Consider the following 22,519-nt stretch of genomic DNA (forward strand, 5'->3'; position numbering starts at 1 on the left):
GGGGGGTCCCGGCTGGGTCAGATGCTTACTTCAAGTCTTCTTCTGCATCGAATTTCTTTGGCTTTTTTGGACAGCAATCGCAGATGAAGTAGTTGCCAAAGCGGGTGGCAGGCGATAGCGACATCCTGGAATCGTTGACGGCGCTTTGGATAGACATGGTCCGACGAGGAGATTTTGAGTCGAGAGGAGATTGGGTAGGGTGAGATCTAGATGGGGCGACTGACGTGGCAGGGCTGGAAACAGGATGGGCCGAGGTTATGTATGCAGTTTGTGAAGGATCTAGCGGCGACTGTCTGTCAAAGGAGGAGATGCTGGTCATACTGCTGGCGGCCACTGAAAGGGTGAGGGAGGACGCGTATGAATTTTGTCTCACACTCGAGGTTGTCGAGGACACCGATCCATGTTGTGGCCGGTAGGGCGACGCCGGTGACCGTGCAAACGATGCCGTTTGAATTCTTGGGAGTGATTCTGCTGATGAAAGACCATGTGCTGGCGATTTGTCGTCTCTAGCCACCTCGGATGGTGGTGACAGCGCCCGCCGCTTCATGCCTTGCTGACAAGATCGTCGTCCAGCCTGCTGTTGCGAGTCGCTGCAGTTCAAGTTGCGGAATGCGCCGCATTCGTCCACGGCGAGGTCTGATTCTGCTTCAGCAAAGAATCCTCGATCATAGCTGCCGCGTTGAGACCGACTTGCCAAACTAGCTGCATCTTCGTTCCCTAGAATTGAGCCAGTTGTGGAAATGAGGCCGCTAGGTTGAGGCTGCATGAACAGCTCCGGATCCAGGACCAGCGATGCAGCCGCGCTGTCTATGGAAGGACTCCGGCGACCCATGTTGTAATCACGCCAACCAGGTCGTGACCCCGGTGACACGCCTGCTGATATCGGACTGGTAATCCATCTCGAAATCGGATCTAATGTTGCCGATGGAAGCTCATTGGCTGACAGCAGTTGGGCTTTGGGGTCCTTGATCTGCAGCGCCAGTTTTCGAGGAACCACGGGGGATTCATTCGAGCCGTATCGCTGAGGTCGCGGTGGTGAGTTAGGCTTGCCAATCTTGGACAGGACGCGCTGGTCGTACGCCTGCGAGGAGAGATTGAAATTCTGTTGTGCCAGGGGCATTTCTCCTTGAAGTCTAGAAATGAAGAGAGGTATCAGCTCATCGTATAGTCCATAGCGAGCCACCCGGTGGGGATTTGGCCCAAAGGGCAGCGCGGGGAAGAGGATATGATGGCGGCGCCGCAAACGAAAGGATAGCCATGAGCCATGACAGACCCGAGAGAAACAGAAAGGGAACCATTGCAAAGCATGCCATAGTGCTGACTAACCTCTGATTTGCCATGCTGGGTGAAGGCGGCTTTCGAGTCAAGGTTGGGACATGAGTACCCGTAGGCGTCGGAACGGTTACTCGTGTCGTTGACCTCACGGTCGACACATCACTGCCTCTGCGCGGATAGTCGTCGTCCAGGTCCATTTCACCATCGCGAGAACGACCAGAACTCCTCCTCGAATGCAGGTAGCCACCGTACAAGCTCGAGCTCGGTTTGATTGGGGCCAAACGTCTGGCAGTGCTGTTGAAAGGATCGCTGTTGGCCCAACTCCAAGCAACGTCTATTCCTTGATCCAACTCTTCATTGTATCGAGGAGGAGGGAGAGGTGGAGGTGGGTCATCGAAACGGGCACCTGGTATACTCATGGCTTCTCCAGGCCTAAGACAGCCGTCCGAGATCTGTGAGTCCGATCGAGAAGTAGATCGAGAAGTAGATCGAGGCATGGCAGTATTCTCTGCGTAAGAGGGTATCCGCACTGCAGCCGTGGAAGGCCTATGGGTATCCATGTCCTGTTTCAGCGTCACTGCAACATCGGGAGATGAGGAGGCGATCCGTAAAACTGATGGAGCACGGGGTTGAATGGATTTTTGACGGTGGCAAGTGCAGGTAGTTCCTTGCGGTCCCCAAAGGATTGGATATGCTTTGCGAGGTTCAGCTGAGCCAGACTGGCTTATTCGGCTCCGCCGTCTCTTGTAGTTGGATTTTCTGGGCTCCTTCTTTTTGTCTCAGCTAGCAAGGTGGTTCAGACGAGAACTTGATGTCGTGGGAAGAACGAATTATGTCAATATTCGGTGGACAGGTTGGGGCGACATAGATCTGCGGTAAGGACAGAACGTAGATTGAATCTTTCAAGTCCACAAGAACAGAGGCGAACTGTCGGACGGTCGAGGACCAGTAGGAGGGGATATTGAGGATATGAAGGGCCGTCTAGGAGGGGTTGGTCAAAGGGCCTGGCGAGCAGAAATCAGGCGGGCCGCAAGCAGACAGAGGAGTAGGACAAAGGGTCGTGGTGGTCGACATGCTGCAGTAGTTTGTGAGGTGATGGTGGTAGTTGCATATGGTTGGCTTGTGTGGCCTGCGGTCACCGATTTCTCAGGGAGCAGCAAGAATAGATGGGGACCAAACAGGACACCCCTACCGTCGTAGTAGCCAGGTAGTCGTTGAGCTTGTCTGGCCATGCACGAGTCAGCAGAAGGAGCTGGTCCAAGGAAGCAGTAGCAGTAGCAGCGGCGACGAGTTTGGGCGTTTGCTCACGCCCGGAGGGCTCCATCGAGGATGGGGGATTGGTCATGAGGCGAGGACGGAAGGCGGAGGGACGCACTGTGCCATCGATTGACATTATTCCTTTTTTCGCCGGCGAATGTACATTATGCAAACACCGACTGCACTAATAATAAGAATATGAGCCCCACGGCATGCCCTGCCAGACCCTAGGCCCGGCGGAAGCAACGCTAGAACTGGGCCAACCCTGATAGTTCGGCAGGGGTGGCGGCTGACATTTTGGGGGGTTCCCAGGCTCCTCAGGCTCTGGCGGCTGGCTAAGCAGGCCATTTTACGCTGTGAGTCTGTCGTGCCGCTCGGCACCAGGCGCAGGCTACCTTAGCCCCAGGCCTCGGCTGAGACCTGCGAGAGCCACTGGCCGTGGTTCAGCCCTACAAAGGTCAGATCGCACGGAGGGCTTCCGCCCAGTGGAGTCTCCTGATGGATTCCATGCACGGGCTCTTAAGGCACCGGAAAGCCTCTGAGAGAAGGGCTTAGGCAGGAAGGCTAAGGCTGATGAAGGCTCTTCAGGCCCTGAGGCCCTGCTTCAGCTGCTAACTGCTAACTGCTAACTACAGCAGATGCCAAGCGACCTGTCTCCTCCCCCCAGTCTGTCTTTTCTGCACGTTTTGACCTAAAGATTGACGACGGACCTCGACTACTGGTCGGCTTGCCTCGAAACTCCAACTGCAGCCTATGTATGTACATTGTACCTACACTTACGAGTCCCGTCCTGTCCGCATGGCGAATCGCAGCCACCCATCTTCGACCCAGCTTCGGTGAGCCACGAGGCTAAGGCCACAAACCCTTCGCATGACACCTCGCCTGCCTGCCCGTTCAACCCCCTTCCGCATTGGGACGCACGGCTCAAGTACGGTCTGACCTATGATTAATATTCTATGCTCGGCGGTGAGGTGGGAGGGCAGCAAATCGGCAAGCCCCTCGAGGCGCGAACGTGCGAGGTGGCCCCCAGCTCCTTGTCATGATTCGTGCAGACGTCTGGCGTCGCCCTATGACTTCAAAGTGGCACTTTGCCGCTGGAACATCACACAAAATCGGTGGGAGGCGAACCGCGGGTTGAAGGATGATTCGCAGTCACCGTGTGTCAATCTGGAGTTATGACACAATTTCAGCTTGACAAAACACCAACGCCATCTCACCCACGCGAATCATCCAGCTTTAAACCGTCTCGAGAAGCCACCGATCTATTTCTGCTTGAGCTGAGCCTTGTGACTTTGGGATAAACTTCATTGGTATGTACATAAGCGGGGCGCTACTAGAGAATAGACAGCATTTCCCATTCGTGTGCGGTGACATGGAGGACTCGAGAGATCTATTAGGCAAACGCGCGAGCCTCGAGTCGTGCCCTTCACCCAGACAGCACTTGTCCCAATGGATTTGACATACATCTTGTCTTCCAAAGTTCACCATCGTGGCCTCGTACTGGTGCTGGTCGCGCCCTGAACACCCTTGTTATTGACCAGAGAACGCGAGCTTATTGGGTTTTCGGATGCCATTCGTCGGCCAATTCAACCCATGAATTAGAGAGACCAGCAGCAGAGCTACTGGGTCAACTCTGGGTCACAAAGCAGCGGCAGCTGAATACCCAATGACCTCAAGGTTCGTTCCTACCTCTTCACTGGCCATCGGCTCACGTCAAGTGACACTAATTACGAGGAGCCGTGATGGATGGTTTACATCCCATGATCGACCAGGCATCGGTCAGCAATAATGCCTTCGCGGAGAAAGCATCCAACAAAGAACCTTAGGCTTGCGAACCATTGAGGGAGGAAAGTCGGGTCATATTTCTGTCATATTAACATGTTTCCTGCATGTCCAGACTCGCTTAAGCTTTCTGGTTTGTCCCGGGGTTGATAGGTGCACCCAGAATGTATGTGCTTCGCATGCTTTGTGCCTCCAGTCTCTCTGAGAGTTGCCGTTTCTTCTATCCGAAAACATCCTTCACTAGGTGGGAGCGAGGCACGAGGTGGGTGTGTGGGGAACATTCAGATTTCGCAAAATCAATCCCTCCATTACTGGCTCCTCCAGGCTGTGCCTTCTGGCGCCTCTGGCTCTAGGGTTCTTTGAAAACCTGTGGTGCTACTCTGCCGTTTGAGGGTTGAGGATCTCGATCGAACAAGTCCTGTACGACGACAGTGGCACAGTGGATTGGAGGCTCGAATTTCGGAGGGTTTCAGATACTGTGGAGACGATGGACGAACGTATCAATCTCGAATCATCGATTTTCGCTGCGAGGTGTTTAAGCTAGCAAGGCTTGTGAAGGGGGAGCCGCGGTCAAACCCCGGGGTCTGGCAACGAATGATCGAGAAGGTTTCCCTCAGCGTCAGGGTTTCGAATAGCTGGGCTGGCGTCGGAGGAACAAACTACACACAGGCAAACCCCCGGTGTGGCCCCTGGCAACTGTTTGGCGGCAGTCAAGCAGGTTTGATCAACAGCAGGTAAGGCGCTAATAGTGTCCAGGCATGTGTATGCTAATACGGAGTACGGAGTACGGAGTACAACATACTGTAACCAGTGGTGTCTCAACCCAGGCGTGGGCTCAGACGCAAGCATGTCCACAACAAATGTTCCAGAAGGATGCCGTTCCAAGCCGGTTCTGACAGTGGACACTAGACGGTGGCGGTGGCCGATTGATCACCATCCACAGTCTGCGCCACATCTCCCATCGTTTATTCGGAGCCAGTCTTCCTTCGAGAATACAGTGCATGTTGCGAACATGGTGGCCAACATCAAAGCCACCTCACCTGCACACTGCTTGGTGCACATCTCTGGCTGTCGTGTCCGACTAACAGGTGTCAAGGTGGGGAGATGGCTGATGGTAAATGGTAGATACTCTGCACACGTCCTAGTAGTAGTAGCCCACTGGCATGGCGTAGCATCTGATAAGGATGATGCCTCAGTCCGCAGCTGAGTGCTTGCAGTGTTCACCTGGCACCTTCGATTTGCAGTTGAGGTTCAAGTCGCTCCTGCCTGACTTCGGACTCAGTTCTTGGCATGGAGCCGAGGCAAAAATCTTAATCCGACTCCGACTTGAGTTTGCCGACGACGCTGCATGTTCGCCGCCTCTTCCTTGTTCTTACTGTACCTTAATGCCCAGTCTTCAGTCTTCCCCATCACACCACTGCCCTGATAGAACAAGGATACACAATCAACAAGCAGACCATGCAGATCAACTGAGCACAAATCCCTGTGTTTCTCGTTCCCTTTCGCACCGCGTCCAGCCGACAGTGCACCGCTGTTCCCTCTTCGCTCTTTTCCGCGCTTTGGGTTCTAGCGCCGTTCAAGTGCCGTGCACTGCACCGGTGCCTGGTACCTGGTGCCTGGTGCCTAGTTCCTCAAGGAACAGCAGGGATCATTGAATATTTTGGTCTTCGCCTTTCTCTTTTCAAGTTTTGGCTACCGCCCGGACCAGCATGGATCTGCCAATCTTACCCAGCAAATGCCCTGGTCATAACATCTACATCGACGGGTACGTGTGGTCTACATAGATTTCAAAAATTCACAGCCCGAAGTACTGACCGACCTTTGTGCTTGTTGCAGGTTTCATGCCTTGAGGCATCCGAAGGCTTTGCAAGAAGCCAACATCACTCATGTCGTTTCAGTCATTGATTGGAAGTTCCCCCAGGGCTGGGCTCCGCTTCGTGGGTTTCAACATCTACGCATTCCCCTAGATGATGTCTACGACTCGAACATCATTTCATACTTTCCTCAAAGCAATGCCTTCATCAATCAAGGTCTGAACTATTGGCCAGCCGATCAGTCATCGGGCTCTGATTGCTCACCCGGCGAAACTGGCGACAAGCCTCGTCAAAGTGGAGTTCTCGTTCACTGGTAGGTCATGAAATTCTGTTTCGCTTCACTCCTCCACACTCCAGTCGTCTGCCCGCATCATACATCTCTGGCATACTTGTGTGCCTGACCTCACTTCGCCGCCCTCCATATATGGATTGGTGTGACAGTGAGCCGGGTGTGACTCGGCCCATTCAACCCACTGACCCAAATCAACCACTCCTCGCCCTACCCTAGCTGTAACATGAGCACCACCCCGTTTCGGCGTCGCCGAGTGTTCTTTTACCCTTTTTTTGCTTTGGAAATTGTATTGCATAGGAAGGCACCGGATGTGCGCAACCGGGAAACTCCCTACTGTTGAAGGTGGTGGCTGCGTCTTGGCTCCAGCTTTTGCCACGCTGACAGCCCGAGCGTTCTTTACCGCCACTTGGATCCCGGTTGGCAGCTTGTTAGCCATCAGAATTGCTGGGCATGTGAAACTTCTCTGTTCGGGTTCGATCCAAGGGCCCGGGGATGGTCGCCTCTAATCGCCGTGCCAGTTCAACTATAGGAGGTCGAAGGCACACGAGGCTTCATCACGTGACTAGTCCCCCCAACCAGGCTTCGGCAAGGCGATTTGAATCTTCCATGTCCTATATGCTGCATATCCAATTCGTCTCTACTCATGGTTGAAGCTGACAATCTCGTCGCAGTGCTATGGGCGTGTCCCGTTCCGCCACCATCGTAATAGCATACCTTCTATGGCGCTCCCGCCAGCCCGCCACAATCCAGAAACCTAGCTCCAGTTCCCCTTCATCACCACAAGGCCCAGCCTCACGGTCACTGTCAACAGACTCAACATCTTCTACTCCAGATATGGTCTCGCTCCCACCGACGCCGTTAACAGTAGACTCGGCGCTCGCACTTGTGCGGGAATGCAGACCCCAAGTGGAACCCAATTCGGGCTTCATCAAGCAATTACGCATGTATGAAGCCATGGGGTGCCCAACCACTCAAGAACAGCTGGAGTCGCACAAAATCTACCGCCGTTGGATGAATTCACGCAATGTAATGGACGCCCTGAGCGTGAACCGTGCCCCTGAAGTAGAAAACATCACTTTTAGGGATGAGGAAGATGAGGACGACCAGCTGGAGCAGAGCCAGACTCAATCCATAAGACACGCGCTGGACGATCTGAATATCAACACTACTGACTCCGAGATCACGAATCCGGACATTGCCGTCTCTTTGTCTTCTCGACCCCCAGCTGGCCCATCTCTAGACATTGAGTTGAAATGCCGCAAATGCCGCCGACTGCTCGCAAAATCGAATTTCATCATTCCTCACAAGCCACCTGCGCACCGGGACCCGTCATCGGGTTCATCAGCAGAACCATGCGCTCATATCTTCCTACATCCACTGTCGTGGATGAAGGATGTCCTCGCGCAAGGCGAGCTTGATGGCCGCCTAGCCTGCCCAAACCCGAAGTGTGGTGCGAACATTGGCAAGTTTGCCTGGCAGGGCTTGCGCTGCAGCTGTGGCGGTTGGGTGACGCCTGGGTTCGGAGTTGCTCGAAGCAAGGTGGACGAGGTGCAGGCTACGCGGAGCAAAGGCGCCTCTAGAGAGAACGGTGGCGGAAGAGGCCCAGTTTCTACAGCCCTAGCAGATGCTGGGGTGAGATTACCACCGGGAATGAAGAGGAATGGACATGGTAGTTTGTAGCGCTGCCATCCCTAAGCAGGACCAGCGCCCTGCTGTTCGGTGCCACAAGGTGGACGTTTCTTCACGCCACACCGATACATTCGAAGCAAGATACAACGAGGTGACGAGTGCCATATCGACCAATTCGACTGTGGAGACAGATGCTGAACTCGAATAGATCAGAAATCCTTGCCCAAGATGCCCTGCAGTGAGAGAGGGAGGCCGCTGAAGAGACCAGCAAGTTGCTACTCTTAGACTCCCAGCTCGCACACACAGGCCTAGCTTCGCATGCTTCGGTATGATCCCACCTTCCAGAGGAGGAAATGAGAATCTTTGGTCTCCATGATCATGCATCGTTGGCTGAGCAAATGTTTCATGGAAATAGACTCTAGAGACCTTCTCATTTCGGTATACGCTCAGGCCGGCGCCAATGTTGTTCAGGCCAACCATCCGATGACGGATTAGCTGCATGTCTGACTCCCACCAGCCACTGGCTGCCGCTGCACGAATCCTTCCTTTGGCTGACCATATTCCCTTCTGGGCAGGAGCATAGCATCCTCCGGCTGCTTGGTCCTGTAGGCGCACAGCCCTTTCCTTGGGGCAGGCCAGGAAAACATTTCCCTGCAAGATCACATCACACTGGGCCGTACAAGTCTCAGTGGGTCGAGTCATACTATGGATCGACGCTTTTGCCGGCAGTTCCAGTGTAGACCGGCTGTCAGGAAGATAGTATTCCCTTTAGACGACATCAAGCGGCCGAAGTATGCCCATACTCTCTTCCGGAGAATTCAACGGAAATAATGTGCATTGGTATTGCTTTCGTGTCGCGTATAAGTCCTGCAGGGATGTGGAGATGGAGATGGTCATTTGTCCTCAGGATGGTCAAGGCAAGCGAAGAAAAGTCAGTCCGAGCTTGAGCTTGAGCTTGAGCATGACTCGAGCATCGCCATCGCCATCGCCATGGTTCGCTCGCCTACTTCCAACTTCACAAGGTAACTAACTAACTAATGTGTGGAGAGTAGATTACCGCTGCTCAGCCTTGTGAGGCGCCTCGCTCCTGCGGTCTCGATCTCGATGCCGACGAGCCAGCGCATCTCGTGGGCCAATGTCACCCTATGCACAGTGCACACTGCGAAGGGCACCGTCACCGTCACCAGTCCGCTCCATTCGTAAACGTATCCGTATATTCGGTAGCCGCATATCGAGATCTGTACTCCTAAGGACTTCTGATTTCTAATCCTATGAAGCCGGTATGCTCAAGGTGGATTGTACTTGACTGGCTGGGAGTAGCATGGGCATGGGCATGGTCATGCCTCTCGGAGACTAGCTCGGTGCGTGTCATGGTCGAAGGATGTGCATTGTGATGAGATGAGTGGCGGCGACGAGGACCAGGACCAGGACCACAGAAAAAGGAAAAAGGCTTGTGAAGGAATACGGAGAGTCTACTTGACGAGAAAGTGACTGGATACTGCATATAGTATGATTTGATGTATCCGTATCATGCCGAGGTCAGCCTTGCAGTATACTAGTAGTAGTATAGTATGATCGATCGGGGCCTGCTATGTCCGATTGCCCGACCGAGCGGCCTGACTAGTTATGTGTACAGTGTAATTAGTCGTTTTCCGACGGCATTGTTTTTGCCTTTTGGCGGCCTGAAACACTACATACTTAGGTAGTGATAGTGATGGACAGGCGGGGCACGCAACTGAAGAGCCAAGTTCGGCCGTTCGTTGCGATGGCCCTAAGACGCGGTATGGCTAAGACGGTGTGCGCCTGCTCGCATCGATATCCGAATGCGAGCAAAGCTGCCTGCCTTGGCTGACATGACGGGGAGTAGCGTCTGGGCGGGGGGCCGTACGCACAGGCTGAGTCCGAGTCATCAGCCGACTCATGACTTCGTCTTCCCTCTTCCCGCTTCCCTCTTCCCGTGTCTTGACTTGCATAAGGCGATGCGATGCGATGCGAGCTTTCTCCCTTTTTCAGGTATGCATGTCGCAGGCAAAAGTGTGACCACCATCCCCACGTGTCGTTGCGACACAGGTCGAACCGGCTGAGGGGCGACTTAGGCCTTTCCTTTGGACTCGGTCAATCCGAGTCCCAAACACAGATCTGCCGGCCCTTTCATGCCCCTCATGCTGGAGGGGTCGATAGTGTGTGCACAGAGTGCGCCAATGTCCCACCCGCCGGACCTTAGTGCTGACGGACGAAGCTAAGACTTAGTCTCGTCTGAGAGACGAAGCATAAAGCTTGGAACGCGGCGGCGAGTGAGCGAGGATCGAAAGCGGTAGTCGGATCACTGTCTGCGAGCAGGCGACTGGTGGGTGCGGCACCTTGTTGGTCATATCTAGCCAAATGCGCCGGTGGTAATACCTACCATACCTACCCCAATCTCTCGAGAAGGAGTTGGCTGGTATTGCAGCTGCTGCTGTAGCGACAGCGCCAGCGACGACAGTGCAAGAGAGGTTCCATATGCTTTGCCGCTTCCTGGGATGCGAATTCGAGGCTGCGTGTTCGCTGGTCCTGGTACTTCAAGCGATATCTCCTTTGGGAACGGCAGGAAACAGATTCGGGTCTTTCATCCGCTGTTGGTTTCTTCTTGCCTGTTCCAGCTTCCGAACTCTATCCATTCTCATTTGATAAAAGTTTCTGATACAGACGCCGGAGTCAAATGCGTGAACACTTCTGCCTTGACTTGAAGACTCACCTGTGCAGTGCATACACGCGAGCAGCCGAGGCTGCATCCGCTTTGTCATCGGAGTTGGCTCCAGATTGGACAGCCTTGATCTGAAGGATGTCAGAACCGGACGAGCTGAGCTTCGTATCTGTCGACCAAAAACAGACCTTGTCATCCCTTTCCTTCTCAGCCTTACTGTCGTCATCATCGTCCTTTTTCTCTTTGCCTTTCTCCTTGCCTTTCTTTTTCCGCTGCTTCTCTTCATATTCTTGCTTGATCTTCTCGATCTCTTGGTCCATCAGTTCTTTCCGCTTCTTGGCGGCTTCAGCTTCCTGATCGACGATGGGCGAGGCAAACCCTCTATCATTGAGGTGGGAGACACATATGTAGAAAAAGTCCTAGCAATAGTCGTTGGTACGGAAACCAGAGGGAACGAGAAACGACAGGAATCATAATGTCGGTTGGTTGATGGCAGGTAAGGGTAAGGCATAGCTACCTTATTGTCAGGTGTTATGAGCACCTTGGCTGTAGGTTTATGGCAGACGTAGCAGGCTTTAGAAGACGCCTCTGCCACGGTTCGCAAATGATAGACATTGGCAAATGGTGTCGCCATGGTCAGGACAAGGATAAAGGTAGCCCAGGTTCGGAAGTGGCTGCTTCTTTGCTTCTTTACTTTCAGAGACTTGCTACGGCCGACACGGGCACCGGCGCCGCGGGGGGGATGCTGTTCCAGCTACGGAGTACGTTGAGAGAGGGATGAAGTGTGATGTGACGGGGACGAAGATGAGATGGAGGTGCACATTCGACGTGTCGTTTCTTTGGGGCCTATCAGCGCCGTCTATTTCAACTGTCCTAATCCTTTCTTGGTTCAAAGTGTAGAGTTGGGAGTCTGGAGAAAATATTCTGTCTGACCATTCCATATTTGTGCCATCATCAAGAACTGATCGTAACGACATGATGGACACGATATGGTCGACTACGAGAACCGCGCAGAAAATAGTGGTACAGGTCTAGAGATACTAAGATGGTGATATCAAGGCACAAGGCACCCAGTGAACGCTCGCGTCATCTATACGCTAGCTTTGGCTTGCTGTCCAGCGCGCCGGAGACTGCGGGACTCCAACTTCTGTTGCTGAGCAAAAACACCAGTTCCAATGGCAGGCCGCTCGGGCTCTCCTTCAGATTGAGCAATCTCCTTTATCGAGTCGTCTTCCACTTTACTGATTGACCCTTCAAACGCGGCAGTTCTCTGAGTCTGCTCAGCCACCACTTGCCGGCTCCACCTCTCCCAATCGTTGTACATCTCATTCTCAATCTTCATGCCGATCTGGATGGCTGGCTTGCCAAACTGAGCCCCCATATGCCTGGCTTCCTCGGCAGCGATTCTGTTCCTCGTCTCTTCCTGTCGGCGCAAAGAATAGAATTCTTTTCGGGCAATGTCGTACGCCTGTGAGACTGTAATGTCCGGGACATTCTGGAGGAGCCAGAGTTGTCTCTGGACGACGGACTCGCCTGACAGAGGGACGCCTGGTTGGATCAAGCCGGTCGACCAATCTGCGTTCTTGTATTGATCTCCAGAGGTTTCAAGCACGACCCGAGGCCGGGCAAGCTCCCAAGGATGATCGCTGAAGAACCTTGACCGTAGAGAGTCCTCTTCATATTGTAACCTTTTCGGCATAAACAGATGTCGATCTTTCAATGTTTTGCGCTTCCTCGGCTCCACCACTTGCACATACTGTTCTGTCTTCCCGCTGGGGAGCGAGCGGGTGCGGACTTTCGTCAAAGGATGTTGAAGAGACGGCTGGCGGACCAGGATCTGGGCGGGAGGGATGTCGCCGACGATATTCAGCCAGCTCGGCTGCTGCGTAATCTGTTTTGCTTTGAGTTTCGCTACTGCAGTTCTGCGGACGTTGAGTGCCGTGAGGGAGATGCGGCCCATGTTGGGCAACCGGGTTGGACTGGCGGTTGTTGGTTGTTGGTTGTCGGTCAGGCGGCGCAAGCTATTCGCATGCGGGCGCAGTCGCTGAGGAGGACGGCGTGCTCGTGCTCGTCCGCGACGACCGCTGTCTGCTGGAGGACCGCGAAGGGCGTAGGCGTAGCGTGTCTTACTGCCAGTGCTCGTGCTCGTGCTTGTCGTTTCAGTTGATCTAAGTTATGCAAGGTACCTAGGTGTAAGGTAGCGCCGACTTGGATCTGGATTGAAGTTCGAATTCGAATTCGAAATCCCAAGCTCGGGATTTGATTTGGCTGCGGCGAAAAAGCGCGCTAGGCCAGTTAGTCGTAAGTGGCTCCAGAGGAACTTCGACGGCCGCAGGACACAGGATGCAGGAATTCAGTCAGTCAGTCTCATACAACTCAACTCCAGCCCGCTGCCTCTCCCGGTCCCAAACGCAGTCCGGCATCAGTATGTGCACAGGCACATGCATCCATCCTCCAAGTTGGCCCGGTGCAGGAGCATTCGAAATGCGGCCTCGATAGCACCTTTCAATTTCACCCTGTGCGATTTCCTCGCGCCCACCGTCTCCATCTCCTCCTCTCACACGCTGTCCGGCCCTGATCCAAGACCCAGAGCATCTTCTATTGCTGTGTGCCGAGATAACGTTGCGGCCGTGGAGTCAATTTTCTATGATGCTCTGTCACACTCGGCCAGATGTTGTGTTGTGGCCGCCGCATCGATCTCGACGGGGAAGGAGAGCTCTCCCAGCAGCAGCAGCAGCAGCACCCGCACGATCAAGACCAGCATTTCACAGAGACCAAGAGACAATCAGGCGAGGCACCGGTCAATACCATGGGCACAGCGCCGTGGCATCAGCAATCATGTCGCCCCAGACCGTCCATCCTCCTTGAGCGGATCCGAGCTTTTTGAGCTAGAGTCAAGCCAGAACACGACCAGCACTAGCCACGAGGCGTCCGTCGATGTCCAAAAACGTGGTTTTGCAGCAAGAAGTCCGCCGCCTGCGCGACCCCTTGGCGACGTAGACATTCTGCAAAATAAGGTAGAGGAGATAGGCCCGGGATCTGATCAACATGGGACAGACGACTCGCAGCCTACGGTCAACGAGCACTTACGACTACTCAAGTCTGTAAGGGAACTAGAAGACAAACTGGGCAAGGCAAAGGCTGATTTGGCCGCTTCAATGCGAAGGGGACGTGATCAACCGGCCTTAGAGATATCCCAGCATCGGAAAAGACCGACAGTGCAGCTGTCAAAAGAGGATTACAAGAATCTGGTCGACCTGTACTATTACACCAATCGAAGTCGGTTCGACCCTGAATCGTCAGACTTGTCGCCTACACCAAAATTTCTCGAAGATTATAGTTTCAAGCTGTCCGAAGACTTTGCGCCGCCCCAAGCCTACGCCGAGTTCTACGACCACGACCAAGAAGGCTACCAGTCGCCTCTGAAGGAGATTGAACAGATATTGAAGTCGAGACAGCTGCGGGAGATATCTGTCACGAGTGATTTTGTCGACCTACTCCTTGATGACCATTCAACCAATGTTGCCCTTTTTCAGGCGTACAAAAGGCTGCCGCAACCGGGGGTAGCCTTTCTCCCTCGGGGGGTAACCAGGGTGTTCCTGCAACGCATGGCAACGCCCTGGCAAAAGAGCGAAAAATCCATGATCAGATACCTCTCGCTCATTGACGATATGCAGAAGGCGGGGCTGCCAATCACAAAAGCAGAATGGGCGTCGGCAATATACCTCGCTGGAAGATCCTTCAGCAGAGTCACAGAGACTGATATGGTCAACTCCTTCCGAATATGGAAGCAAATGGAGCAAGAAGCCGGCGTCAAAGCCCACCATGTCACCTTCAACATTCTTTTCGACATCGCGGTCAGGGCAAACAAGTATGCCGTTGCACAGATGGTGCTCAAAGAAATGCACGATCGTGGCCTCCGATTGAACAGACTTGGCCGTGTTAGTGTCATCTACTACCATGGGCTTCGAGGAGACGGCGATGCCGTAAGAAAGGCCTATCGGGACTTCGTGGACGCGGGCGAGATCATTGACACGCTCGTCCTCAACTGTGTGATCGCCTCACTATTCAATGCACAAGAACCGGCGGCCGCAGAGCAGGTATATGAACGCATGAAAAGCCTTCAGCTAGAACTGCGTCGAGGAAAGCACAGAGATGGCAAGTCCGTATTGTACAGACGCTATCCCGGCCCTGGATCGGAGGTGATTGAGCACGAGATGGCCGCAAACTCTCTAGGCAGGACATTGCTATTCGCTGCACGCCTGAAGAAGATGTTACCCGAACAGCACGAGGAGTTACAGAACGCCATGCCGCTGACGCCAGACCATACAACCTTTCGTACCATGATATCTTACCACGTTAATGTCTCGGGCAATCTGAATCGAATCACGGTGCTGATGGATGAAATGTCCAAGCTGTTCAAATTGCCATTCCAGAGTATCACCTTTCAGTTGCTGTTCAAGGGCTTCGCATTGCACGGAGCCACTAGCGATCCCGATGCTACGTGGAGTGTGAAACGACTCGACCTCGTATGGGATGCGTGTCGACGAGCCATCAAAGAGGGACAGGCAGCTCGACGGCGTCTGCCTTCCAAGCCATTGGAGCCGACGCTTCCATCAATTCGCGCTATCAACCATCTCGGAATGGCGGATGAAGGTGCACAGGAGCAACGAGACGAGAAAAACCAGAGAGGCCTGAAGCGTATGAGCATGTGGAACGATTTTATCCTCGATCTTGCCTTGTTCCCGAATGAACGGCGGAAACATATTGAACGAGTCCACGCCGAACTTTTTGACGAGGAGAAAGAGGGTAAAGGCGTGAAAGCATTGATCTCGAGAAGCGTCGAACAACTATCGTCGCACGCACAGCAAACATATTACCCGTTGGGCGAGGCCAAGTATGACCAAGAAGAAGGCGAATATGTCTTACCTCCCCCAAGTGCAGCAGTCGATCCGTCTGGAGGAGCAAGGCACCAATCTTCTGAATCTTATTTGCCCGACGCTGCTTCTTCACATAATGAAGTCGACGGTTCCTCACGTCATGCAGACCGGCTTTCGGACACCGGGGCACAACACGAACACAACCACGCGGATGAAAACTACGACGAGACAGACAGCCAACCCATCCCGGTGACCTCGCCTTACCAAGTTCAAGCGACACGACCGTTGATATGCTGGCTCCTGCGCGCGTATACGCGGTGCACGGGCTCACGGGCCAAGGTAGAAGAAGTGTGGAACTCGGTGCGCAAAGTGTGGAAGACAAGGGATCCTATTGAGCGGGAGAACGTGGTTCGCGTGCTCCGCAGGTGTCTGAGGGATTGCGATCGGTTTGGACCGCCTTTGTGATGTGAGCAAAGCAAAAGCTTGTGCCGACAGCGACAGCCACAAGCCGAGGGCTTTGTGGAAGGTGACGATTTATATGTATATAATACGATGACCCCCATAGAGAAGCCATCAACATGGGCACGTGCCCAACCAAATTCCTGCTTAGTGTGTGACTTTCCAACAAGAGCTCGGTGGACTTTTGCTTACCACCACAAGTCCCCTTTCTTATACGGCATATCAACGGAATATGCAATACGACCTACGTCTAAGGTTATACGCTACTCGTGAAGAGGGGGGCAGATGTTTTGTTGAAAAGGATGCCGAAATTTCATGGTAAATGTCCGAGTAGAGAAATCCAAAACTGCCCATATTAGCCTATGGGAGAGAGCAGTCTATCACGCCCAGAGGCCCGGAGTCTATTCGTACAGTAAACAATACAGTGCCTTCACTTGCCATCTCCCTGTATTGCCAGTTCGCCATACTCCATCACACCTCTTTCCAGTACTCCCCCAAAGCAGAGTAAGCTGGGACATCGCCAGACAATCGCGCCGACTTCCACGCCCCCTACATAGTGAATTCAGAAATCATAATCCACTTCCAACCCTCACTTTCAAAGACAAGGACTCGGATACCGTATCTTGACCCTCTGAAACTTGGTTAAGTGCCATGCTTACTGACATGACCGGTTTCGCTTTGTTGAGCTCGGCATCGATTCCATAGTCGACTTCCTGTTCTTACAATTCTCTGCAGTCGTGCCGTTGAGGTCGCGTCGTTAATGACCAGATTGGGTTTCGACAATTCTCAGCATGTCCGGTAAGATTGACTGCTGTTCAATCGACATCCAATTTTTATATCTTGGTGTGCCACAACCAGTAATGTCCGCTCTTCTCGCGGACGATTTGCAGTAACAAGAAATATCAACCATACTTGCTGGTAAAGTCATGGCTGTTGCTGTACTTGCGGGGCAAGGGACTTTGTTGGTTTGTAATATCTGATCCGCAGTGAGATTTATCATCTATACGACCATGATCTCGCAGTCTCTAAGAACGCGTCGTTCTCTCTTTTGACACGTTCCTGGTAGTCGTTGGCAAGGAGCTGGCTTCCCTCACTGGTAAAGGCGGTCTCCACGGTATTCGTAGTGTAATTAGACGATCTCGTCGAAGCAGTGCTTGTTATTCCCATGCCATACGCACCGCCGATATAACCCCTCTCATATGCCAAAGGTTTGAGTACTGAGGCGTCGTAGCGTTCGATGAAGACCTTGTCCAGATCTCGATCTTTGGGCTTCGAATACTGCTCGTACTCTTCGATACAAGCTTCAAGAGTCCAGCCCGTCACCTTGCGAAATGCAGCACAAATTGTTCCACTTCGATGCTTGCCCTTGTTGCAGTGGATGAGCATGGGATAATTGGCCGGGTCGAGCATCAGTTTCACCACCTTATTGACGATTTCGTCCGGGGAATATACCGTGGGGTCCTTGTTGGCGAGGATTGGGATGTGGTGATGGACGATGCCATTAGATGAGATGAAGTTTTCAAATTCGAGTGGAAGAGGTTGCGGGACGAGAGTGATAATAGTTTTGAGTTTGAGGTCAGCAAGCAGTTCAAAGTGTGCGAAAAGAGGGTAGCTTGATCGGTAGAGGCCAGGAGCGATGACTTGAAAGTTTACTGGATGTCCTGAGCCGTCTGGACTAGGCGGTTGAGACTTGTCGAGCTCGATGGTCGCCAAATCGTTTCCGACATTCAAGGCAGCCAAGGATGCCGCGATTCCATCAGCGTCAACCCACTGGTCAGGCATTTTGTAAATGCAGCTACCTGATCCGTAGACGAAAGTGGTGAGATTTGAGGAGAGCGAAAGGGCTAATCAGCGCCGAGTTGTCGGTGTAAAAGAGATTCCTGGCAGAGGAGCTGGATTCGAGCTCAATTCACGACGGCACGAGATCCCGTATGTGGGTTAAGAAGAAGCGTCTGCCATGAAGTGCTGGTTGAAGAAATACAGTCACCAGGTTGAAGATATAGAGGAGGCGGGTTCCCAAAGAAAAAAGAGAATGTGCGAGTCGGGCAAAGATGGTCTCCGGACAGAAACACAGGTCCTCCAACAGGAGGACCTTGACCCGGGGGAGAGGTTGAGGCTGGGTCGCGACGCGACTATTAAAGCAACATCTTATTTTGGGTGGTGCGACGATGTACCGGCGGGCACGCCTGGGACTTTCGGATTGCTGAAAAGTTGTCTTCAGCGCCCGACGAACTGAGTTCGCGGATTCTGGGCGACGATAGCTGTATAGGGAATAGGGAATCGAGACGGAGGAGAAAGAGGAAGAGGTTTGGCGTTCTAGAGCGGATGAGACAGCTATCTTGACCTGAAACCGTCGGTACAAGATCGGAGAGCAAGAGGATGCATGCTTGCGGTGCGTCCTGGAGAGCTCTGCATCGAGGGCGCTACAGAGGGAGGAGTTTGGGTCGACCGCTCGGGCAGAAGCATGATGAGGAAGGTTGTAGAGGAAGAGGAGTTGAATTCATTCGAAGGGGGGACGGAGGAAGAGGATCAACCGGCGGACAAGGTTCGGTAGGTTTGCTATTGAGTGGTTGGTGCGATGTATGTTGTGTGTGGATTCCAGAACAAACGCAGGCGGAAGCGAAGCTGCAGAAGTTTTACCCTGTACGAGATACGGGAGTACCTTAGGATCTGGGGGCAGAGCGAGGCACGTGCCTGCCACTTTACGCGTGACGCGCCTAGCGAAGCTGAAGCGGTGAAGCGAGACGCGCTAGTCCCGTTCGCGTAGTTTTATCTCCGCCGCCCTCGGGCCTAAGGCCTGCCACGACGCTGACCACACAGCTGACAATAGCATAGTAGGAAGAGGCAATCGAGAATCGAGATACCGAGATACAGTATATCAGATCAGCTAGAGGCAGTTGATATGGGTTGTGCATCATGGACCGGTCGTTAGTCAGCAATGGATGTGATGGATTCCCGGCTGCTGAGACTGAGGATGAGTCTATTGCTAAGCCTGACATCTCCCCGCTCATTACTGGCTTATTTACCTTACCGCTGACAGACCGGTCGGTCAGGAATATGGCTGCTCCCTCTCTTCCCCCAGGACACCCAGCCCAAACATCTCGGTCGAGTTCTTCCATGCCACCTCGCACACCTCGTGCACCGAGACCCCTTTCACTTTGGCAATCACATGAGCAACCTGGACGATGGTGGCAGGCTCATTTCGGCCTTTGACCATCAGTCCTTTCTGCCACTTCTCCTTCTTCACGGCTTTCGGGATGGCGGGCGCGTCTCTGAGATGCTGCGATGACGCATGAGATGCTCGGATCTCGCACCAGGGCCCATCCGTCTCGATCTGCAGTCGGTCCAACGGCACGGCTTTGACGGCCTCCAGATTCTCTTCGGTCTTCATGCTGCAGCCGTTGATGCCGATATCAAACCCTAGCTGGACTAGAGACTGCAACTCTGGTACGGTTCCGGTGAAGCTGTGCACCAGCCCCCGGTTGGGAAGCTTGTCGAGTCGAGCCGAGATGATTCTTTCAAAATCATCGCTGCATGCTCTGGAGTGGAGAAACAATGGCAACTGCAATTCCTCCGCCAGATCGAGCTGCCGTTCGAAATACTTGAGCTGTACACTTTTGGGGGACAGAAACAATCGATCGTAATCCAGTCCAATTTCGCCAAACGCAACCGCGTGGCCGCTCTCTTTTGCTTCGAGGGCGAGGGCACGTAGCTCTTGGATCAGGGCATCGGAGCCACCTGGGTAACTGTCAAAGTCTTGAGTCGAGCAGGGGTGGACGCCGACGGTAGCATAACAAGTTCCAGCTAGACAGCATTAGTGTAAATAAAGATCGGCTGGCGAGGCATAAACCTACGGTATCGCTTGGCAATCTCGACGGCGTGCCGGGATTCTTGTAAACTGGAGCCAGTGACCATCAACTTTGTACACCCGGCATCAAGGGCTCTTTGGACCACATCGTCCAGGTCGTCTGGATGTGCCTGCTTGCCGTGGTACGCGCCGCGAAAGACCGGGTCTCCGAGATTGATGCCGACCTAGTTGTGTTAGACTCAAGGTGCTCAACCAATGGGCCACCTACGCACGTCGGCATACCTCAGTGGCTTTGCGTTGTCAGCCATGGTGGCGTAGTTGGCTGTTCTCGGTGGGTGCAGACAACCTAGACCACTAACAGGCCTTAGCTGTCGGCAACGACTCTGGCCTGCGACATATGAGCCAGGTACAAGAAGACCACGGGTCTGAAGGATCAACGTACCGACGGAAAAGGCTCGATGGGGCAGACGGCCGACGGATGGCAAGGCTGGACGCGTCAGGAGGTGATCAAGCTTGGATGTGGCAGCGGACCAGACGCGGGGAGGCATCAAACGGGAGGTGATGATGATACTAGTGCTCCGTACGTACTCCGTTTAAGAGCAGACTAGGATACAGGCTCCCCAACAATCGACACAATTAATTACAGGAGGACGGAGTACGGGACGAGACACATGGGATGAAAAAAGACGGCAGCGCAGTCTCCAACTCGACGCAGGCCGTGTCGGCGGGAACTGTGCCGAAACGGCTGTATCACGTGACGGAATTCTTCCTCTCCTCACCGTCTCTCCGCAGTCGATTCGGCGAAGCGACCGAACTTGGGAAGCGGGTTTGATATCTGCCTCGAGCTATTGGGCGGCAGTGCGACATTGAAGGGCAACGGCCCCAACAGGCGATGGCGACAGCAGTTGGGGCAACATATTCTATCCCAACTATAAACTATAACGCCACTTGCGCTGTCGTTGTCCGTTGTCACTCTTTCCTCGCGGTTCTGAACCCTGACCTCGACTTCTACGCGTCTTTCCACGACCGTCACTGAGAAATCTACTGGCAAGGATGGCGCCACGAAAGATCTCGGTCTCAGAGATCTCGGCTCACAACAAGGACACTGACTGTTGGATTGTTGTCGATGGCAACGTGTGGGATATCACCAAGTTTGCGCCGGAACACCCTGGCGGGCCGGGCATCATCTACAAGTACGCAGGCCGCGATGCCACCAAGGCATACAACGAGATCCATTCGCCGTCCTTGATCAAGACCAATCTGCCGGCGGAAGCGCTGAAAGGCGTTCTCGACACGTCTACAATCACAGAAGCCTGGTCTGGACCTTTACCCGTCGAGACGCCCGGGGCCAAACCGGCCTCGAGTGCTGAGAAGCCGCCTCTCGAGTCGCTGCTCAACGCCCACGACTTCGAGGTGGTCGCGGAGCACACTGCGACCGCGAAGACGTGGGCCTTCTATAGCTCGGCAGCCAACGACCTGATCACCAAAGACCTGAACGCCGCCTTGTTCCGCAGACTCCTCTTCCGCCCGCGGGTGATGCGCCGGGTGGACAAGATCACCACCGAAACAAACATCCTCGGCATCCCGGTGTCTTTTCCGCTGATGGTCTCGCCCGCGGCCATGGCTCGCTTGATCCATCCCGACGGCGAACTGGCTATCGGACGCGCTGCCAAAGCGAAATCGGTTGTGCAATGCATCTCCAACAACGCGTCGTATTCAGCCGCCGAGATCGTGTCTCAGCCTCAGGTCAGCGAGTATCCGTTCTTCTTCCAGCTGTACGTCGACCGACAACGGCACAAGTCCGAAGCCCTGCTCCGGCACATCCACCAGCACAAGAACATCCGTGGCATTTTCGTCACCACCGACGCAGCCGCGGCGGGGAAACGTGAGGCGGACGAGCGCGTCAAGGCAGACGAGAGCATCCAGAACCCCATGATGACCACCAAGGCCAAGAACGACCGAAGGGGCGGCGGCTACGGCCGGCTGATGGGAAACTTCATCGACCCGAACCTCGACTGGGACGACATTGCATGGCTACGCAGCCACACCAAACTGCCGTTGGTCCTGAAAGGAATCATGTCCGCGGACGACGTGCGGCTGGCTCTGGACCACGGACTCGAAGGCGTCGTGCTGTCCAACCACGGCGGCCGCAACCTCGACACCTCGCCGCCGGGGCTACTGGTCCTCCTCGAGATCCACGCCCGCTTTCCCGAGATCATCACCCAACACCATCCTCGCTCCGAAGCCGTGCGATCCGGCCAGGCCAGGCCGTTTTCCATCTTCGTCGACGGCGGGATCCGCCGCGGCACCGACATCCTCAAACTCGTGTGTTTGGGCGCCGTGGCTGCAGGCATCGGGCGGCCCGCGCTCTTCGCCACGGGGTATGGTCAGGACGGCGTGGAACAGTTGATCGACATCCTCAAGGACGAATTCGAGGTCGCCATGCGCAATAACGGCATCACCAGCATCGACGAGTGCTCGCCAGAGTATCTCAACACTGGAGCCATTGACAAGTGGGTGGTCAAGCAGAGAGATCATCCCTACGCCGTGCACTGGGCCACCGACAAGTTGGTCACCAGAAGTCTCTTCGGGACGGGGAGGGAGAGTAAGCTGTAACTAGAACTGAAAAGAAGTGGATTC

General features: G+C 54.0%; 9 protein-coding genes across 9 annotated transcripts in view; 4 read left to right on the forward strand and 5 right to left on the reverse strand.

Moving 5' to 3' along the window:
• The window catches only part of A1O3_03335 (uncharacterized protein), a gene marked incomplete at both ends in the record, with an annotated part of 1,955 nt that extends 835 nt beyond the window's left edge, over window positions 1-1,120 (reverse strand). The window contains one exon of the mRNA XM_007733473.1: window positions 30-1,120. Coding sequence (XP_007731663.1) covers window positions 30-1,120 — 1,091 coding nt within the window. The remainder of the gene's footprint in view (window positions 1-29) is intronic.
• A 4,903-nt stretch (window positions 1,121-6,023) lies between these two features.
• A1O3_03336 (uncharacterized protein) lies at window positions 6,024-6,445 on the forward strand (the record flags this gene model as incomplete). Its single annotated transcript, XM_007733474.1, has 2 exons — window positions 6,024-6,079; window positions 6,151-6,445. 2 exons carry the CDS (start codon window positions 6,024-6,026, stop codon window positions 6,443-6,445), a joined length of 351 nt encoding a protein of 116 aa, XP_007731664.1.
• An 809-nt stretch (window positions 6,446-7,254) lies between these two features.
• Window positions 7,255-8,100, forward strand: A1O3_03337 (uncharacterized protein; the record flags this gene model as incomplete). The annotated part of the gene is made up of 1 exon (XM_007733475.1): window positions 7,255-8,100. One exon carries the CDS (start codon window positions 7,255-7,257, stop codon window positions 8,098-8,100), a length of 846 nt encoding a protein of 281 aa, XP_007731665.1.
• A 2,507-nt stretch (window positions 8,101-10,607) lies between these two features.
• A1O3_03338 (uncharacterized protein) lies at window positions 10,608-11,366 on the reverse strand (the record flags this gene model as incomplete). Its single annotated transcript, XM_007733476.1, has 3 exons — window positions 10,608-10,725; window positions 10,784-11,151; window positions 11,250-11,366. 3 exons carry the CDS (start codon window positions 11,364-11,366, stop codon window positions 10,608-10,610), a joined length of 603 nt encoding a protein of 200 aa, XP_007731666.1.
• A 456-nt stretch (window positions 11,367-11,822) lies between these two features.
• A1O3_03339 (uncharacterized protein) lies at window positions 11,823-12,692 on the reverse strand (the record flags this gene model as incomplete). The annotated part of the gene is made up of 1 exon (XM_007733477.1): window positions 11,823-12,692. One exon carries the CDS (start codon window positions 12,690-12,692, stop codon window positions 11,823-11,825), a length of 870 nt encoding a protein of 289 aa, XP_007731667.1.
• Window positions 12,693-13,173: 481 nt separating this feature from the next.
• On the forward strand, window positions 13,174-16,077 carry A1O3_03340 (uncharacterized protein; the record flags this gene model as incomplete). Its single annotated transcript, XM_007733478.1, has 1 exon — window positions 13,174-16,077. One exon carries the CDS (start codon window positions 13,174-13,176, stop codon window positions 16,075-16,077), a length of 2,904 nt encoding a protein of 967 aa, XP_007731668.1.
• Window positions 16,078-17,067: 990 nt separating this feature from the next.
• Window positions 17,068-17,853, reverse strand: A1O3_03341 (uncharacterized protein; the record flags this gene model as incomplete). Its single annotated transcript, XM_007733479.1, has 1 exon — window positions 17,068-17,853. The coding sequence occupies one exon, from the start codon at window positions 17,851-17,853 to the stop codon at window positions 17,068-17,070; it is 786 nt and encodes a 261-aa protein (XP_007731669.1).
• Window positions 17,854-19,120: 1,267 nt separating this feature from the next.
• On the reverse strand, window positions 19,121-20,187 carry A1O3_03342 (TatD DNase family protein; the record flags this gene model as incomplete). Its single annotated transcript, XM_007733480.1, has 3 exons — window positions 19,121-19,875; window positions 19,926-20,103; window positions 20,152-20,187. The coding sequence occupies 3 exons, from the start codon at window positions 20,185-20,187 to the stop codon at window positions 19,121-19,123; spliced, it is 969 nt and encodes a 322-aa protein (XP_007731670.1).
• Window positions 20,188-20,932: 745 nt separating this feature from the next.
• On the forward strand, window positions 20,933-22,495 carry A1O3_03343 (L-lactate dehydrogenase (cytochrome); the record flags this gene model as incomplete). The annotated part of the gene is made up of 1 exon (XM_007733481.1): window positions 20,933-22,495. The coding sequence occupies one exon, from the start codon at window positions 20,933-20,935 to the stop codon at window positions 22,493-22,495; it is 1,563 nt and encodes a 520-aa protein (XP_007731671.1).
• Between the last annotated feature and the right edge of the window lie 24 nt (window positions 22,496-22,519).

Source organism: Capronia epimyces, assembly GCF_000585565.1.
Source record: "Capronia epimyces CBS 606.96 chromosome Unknown aczIQ-supercont1.3, whole genome shotgun sequence".
In the NCBI taxonomy this organism is placed as follows: Eukaryota; Fungi; Ascomycota; class Eurotiomycetes; order Chaetothyriales; family Herpotrichiellaceae; genus Capronia; species Capronia epimyces.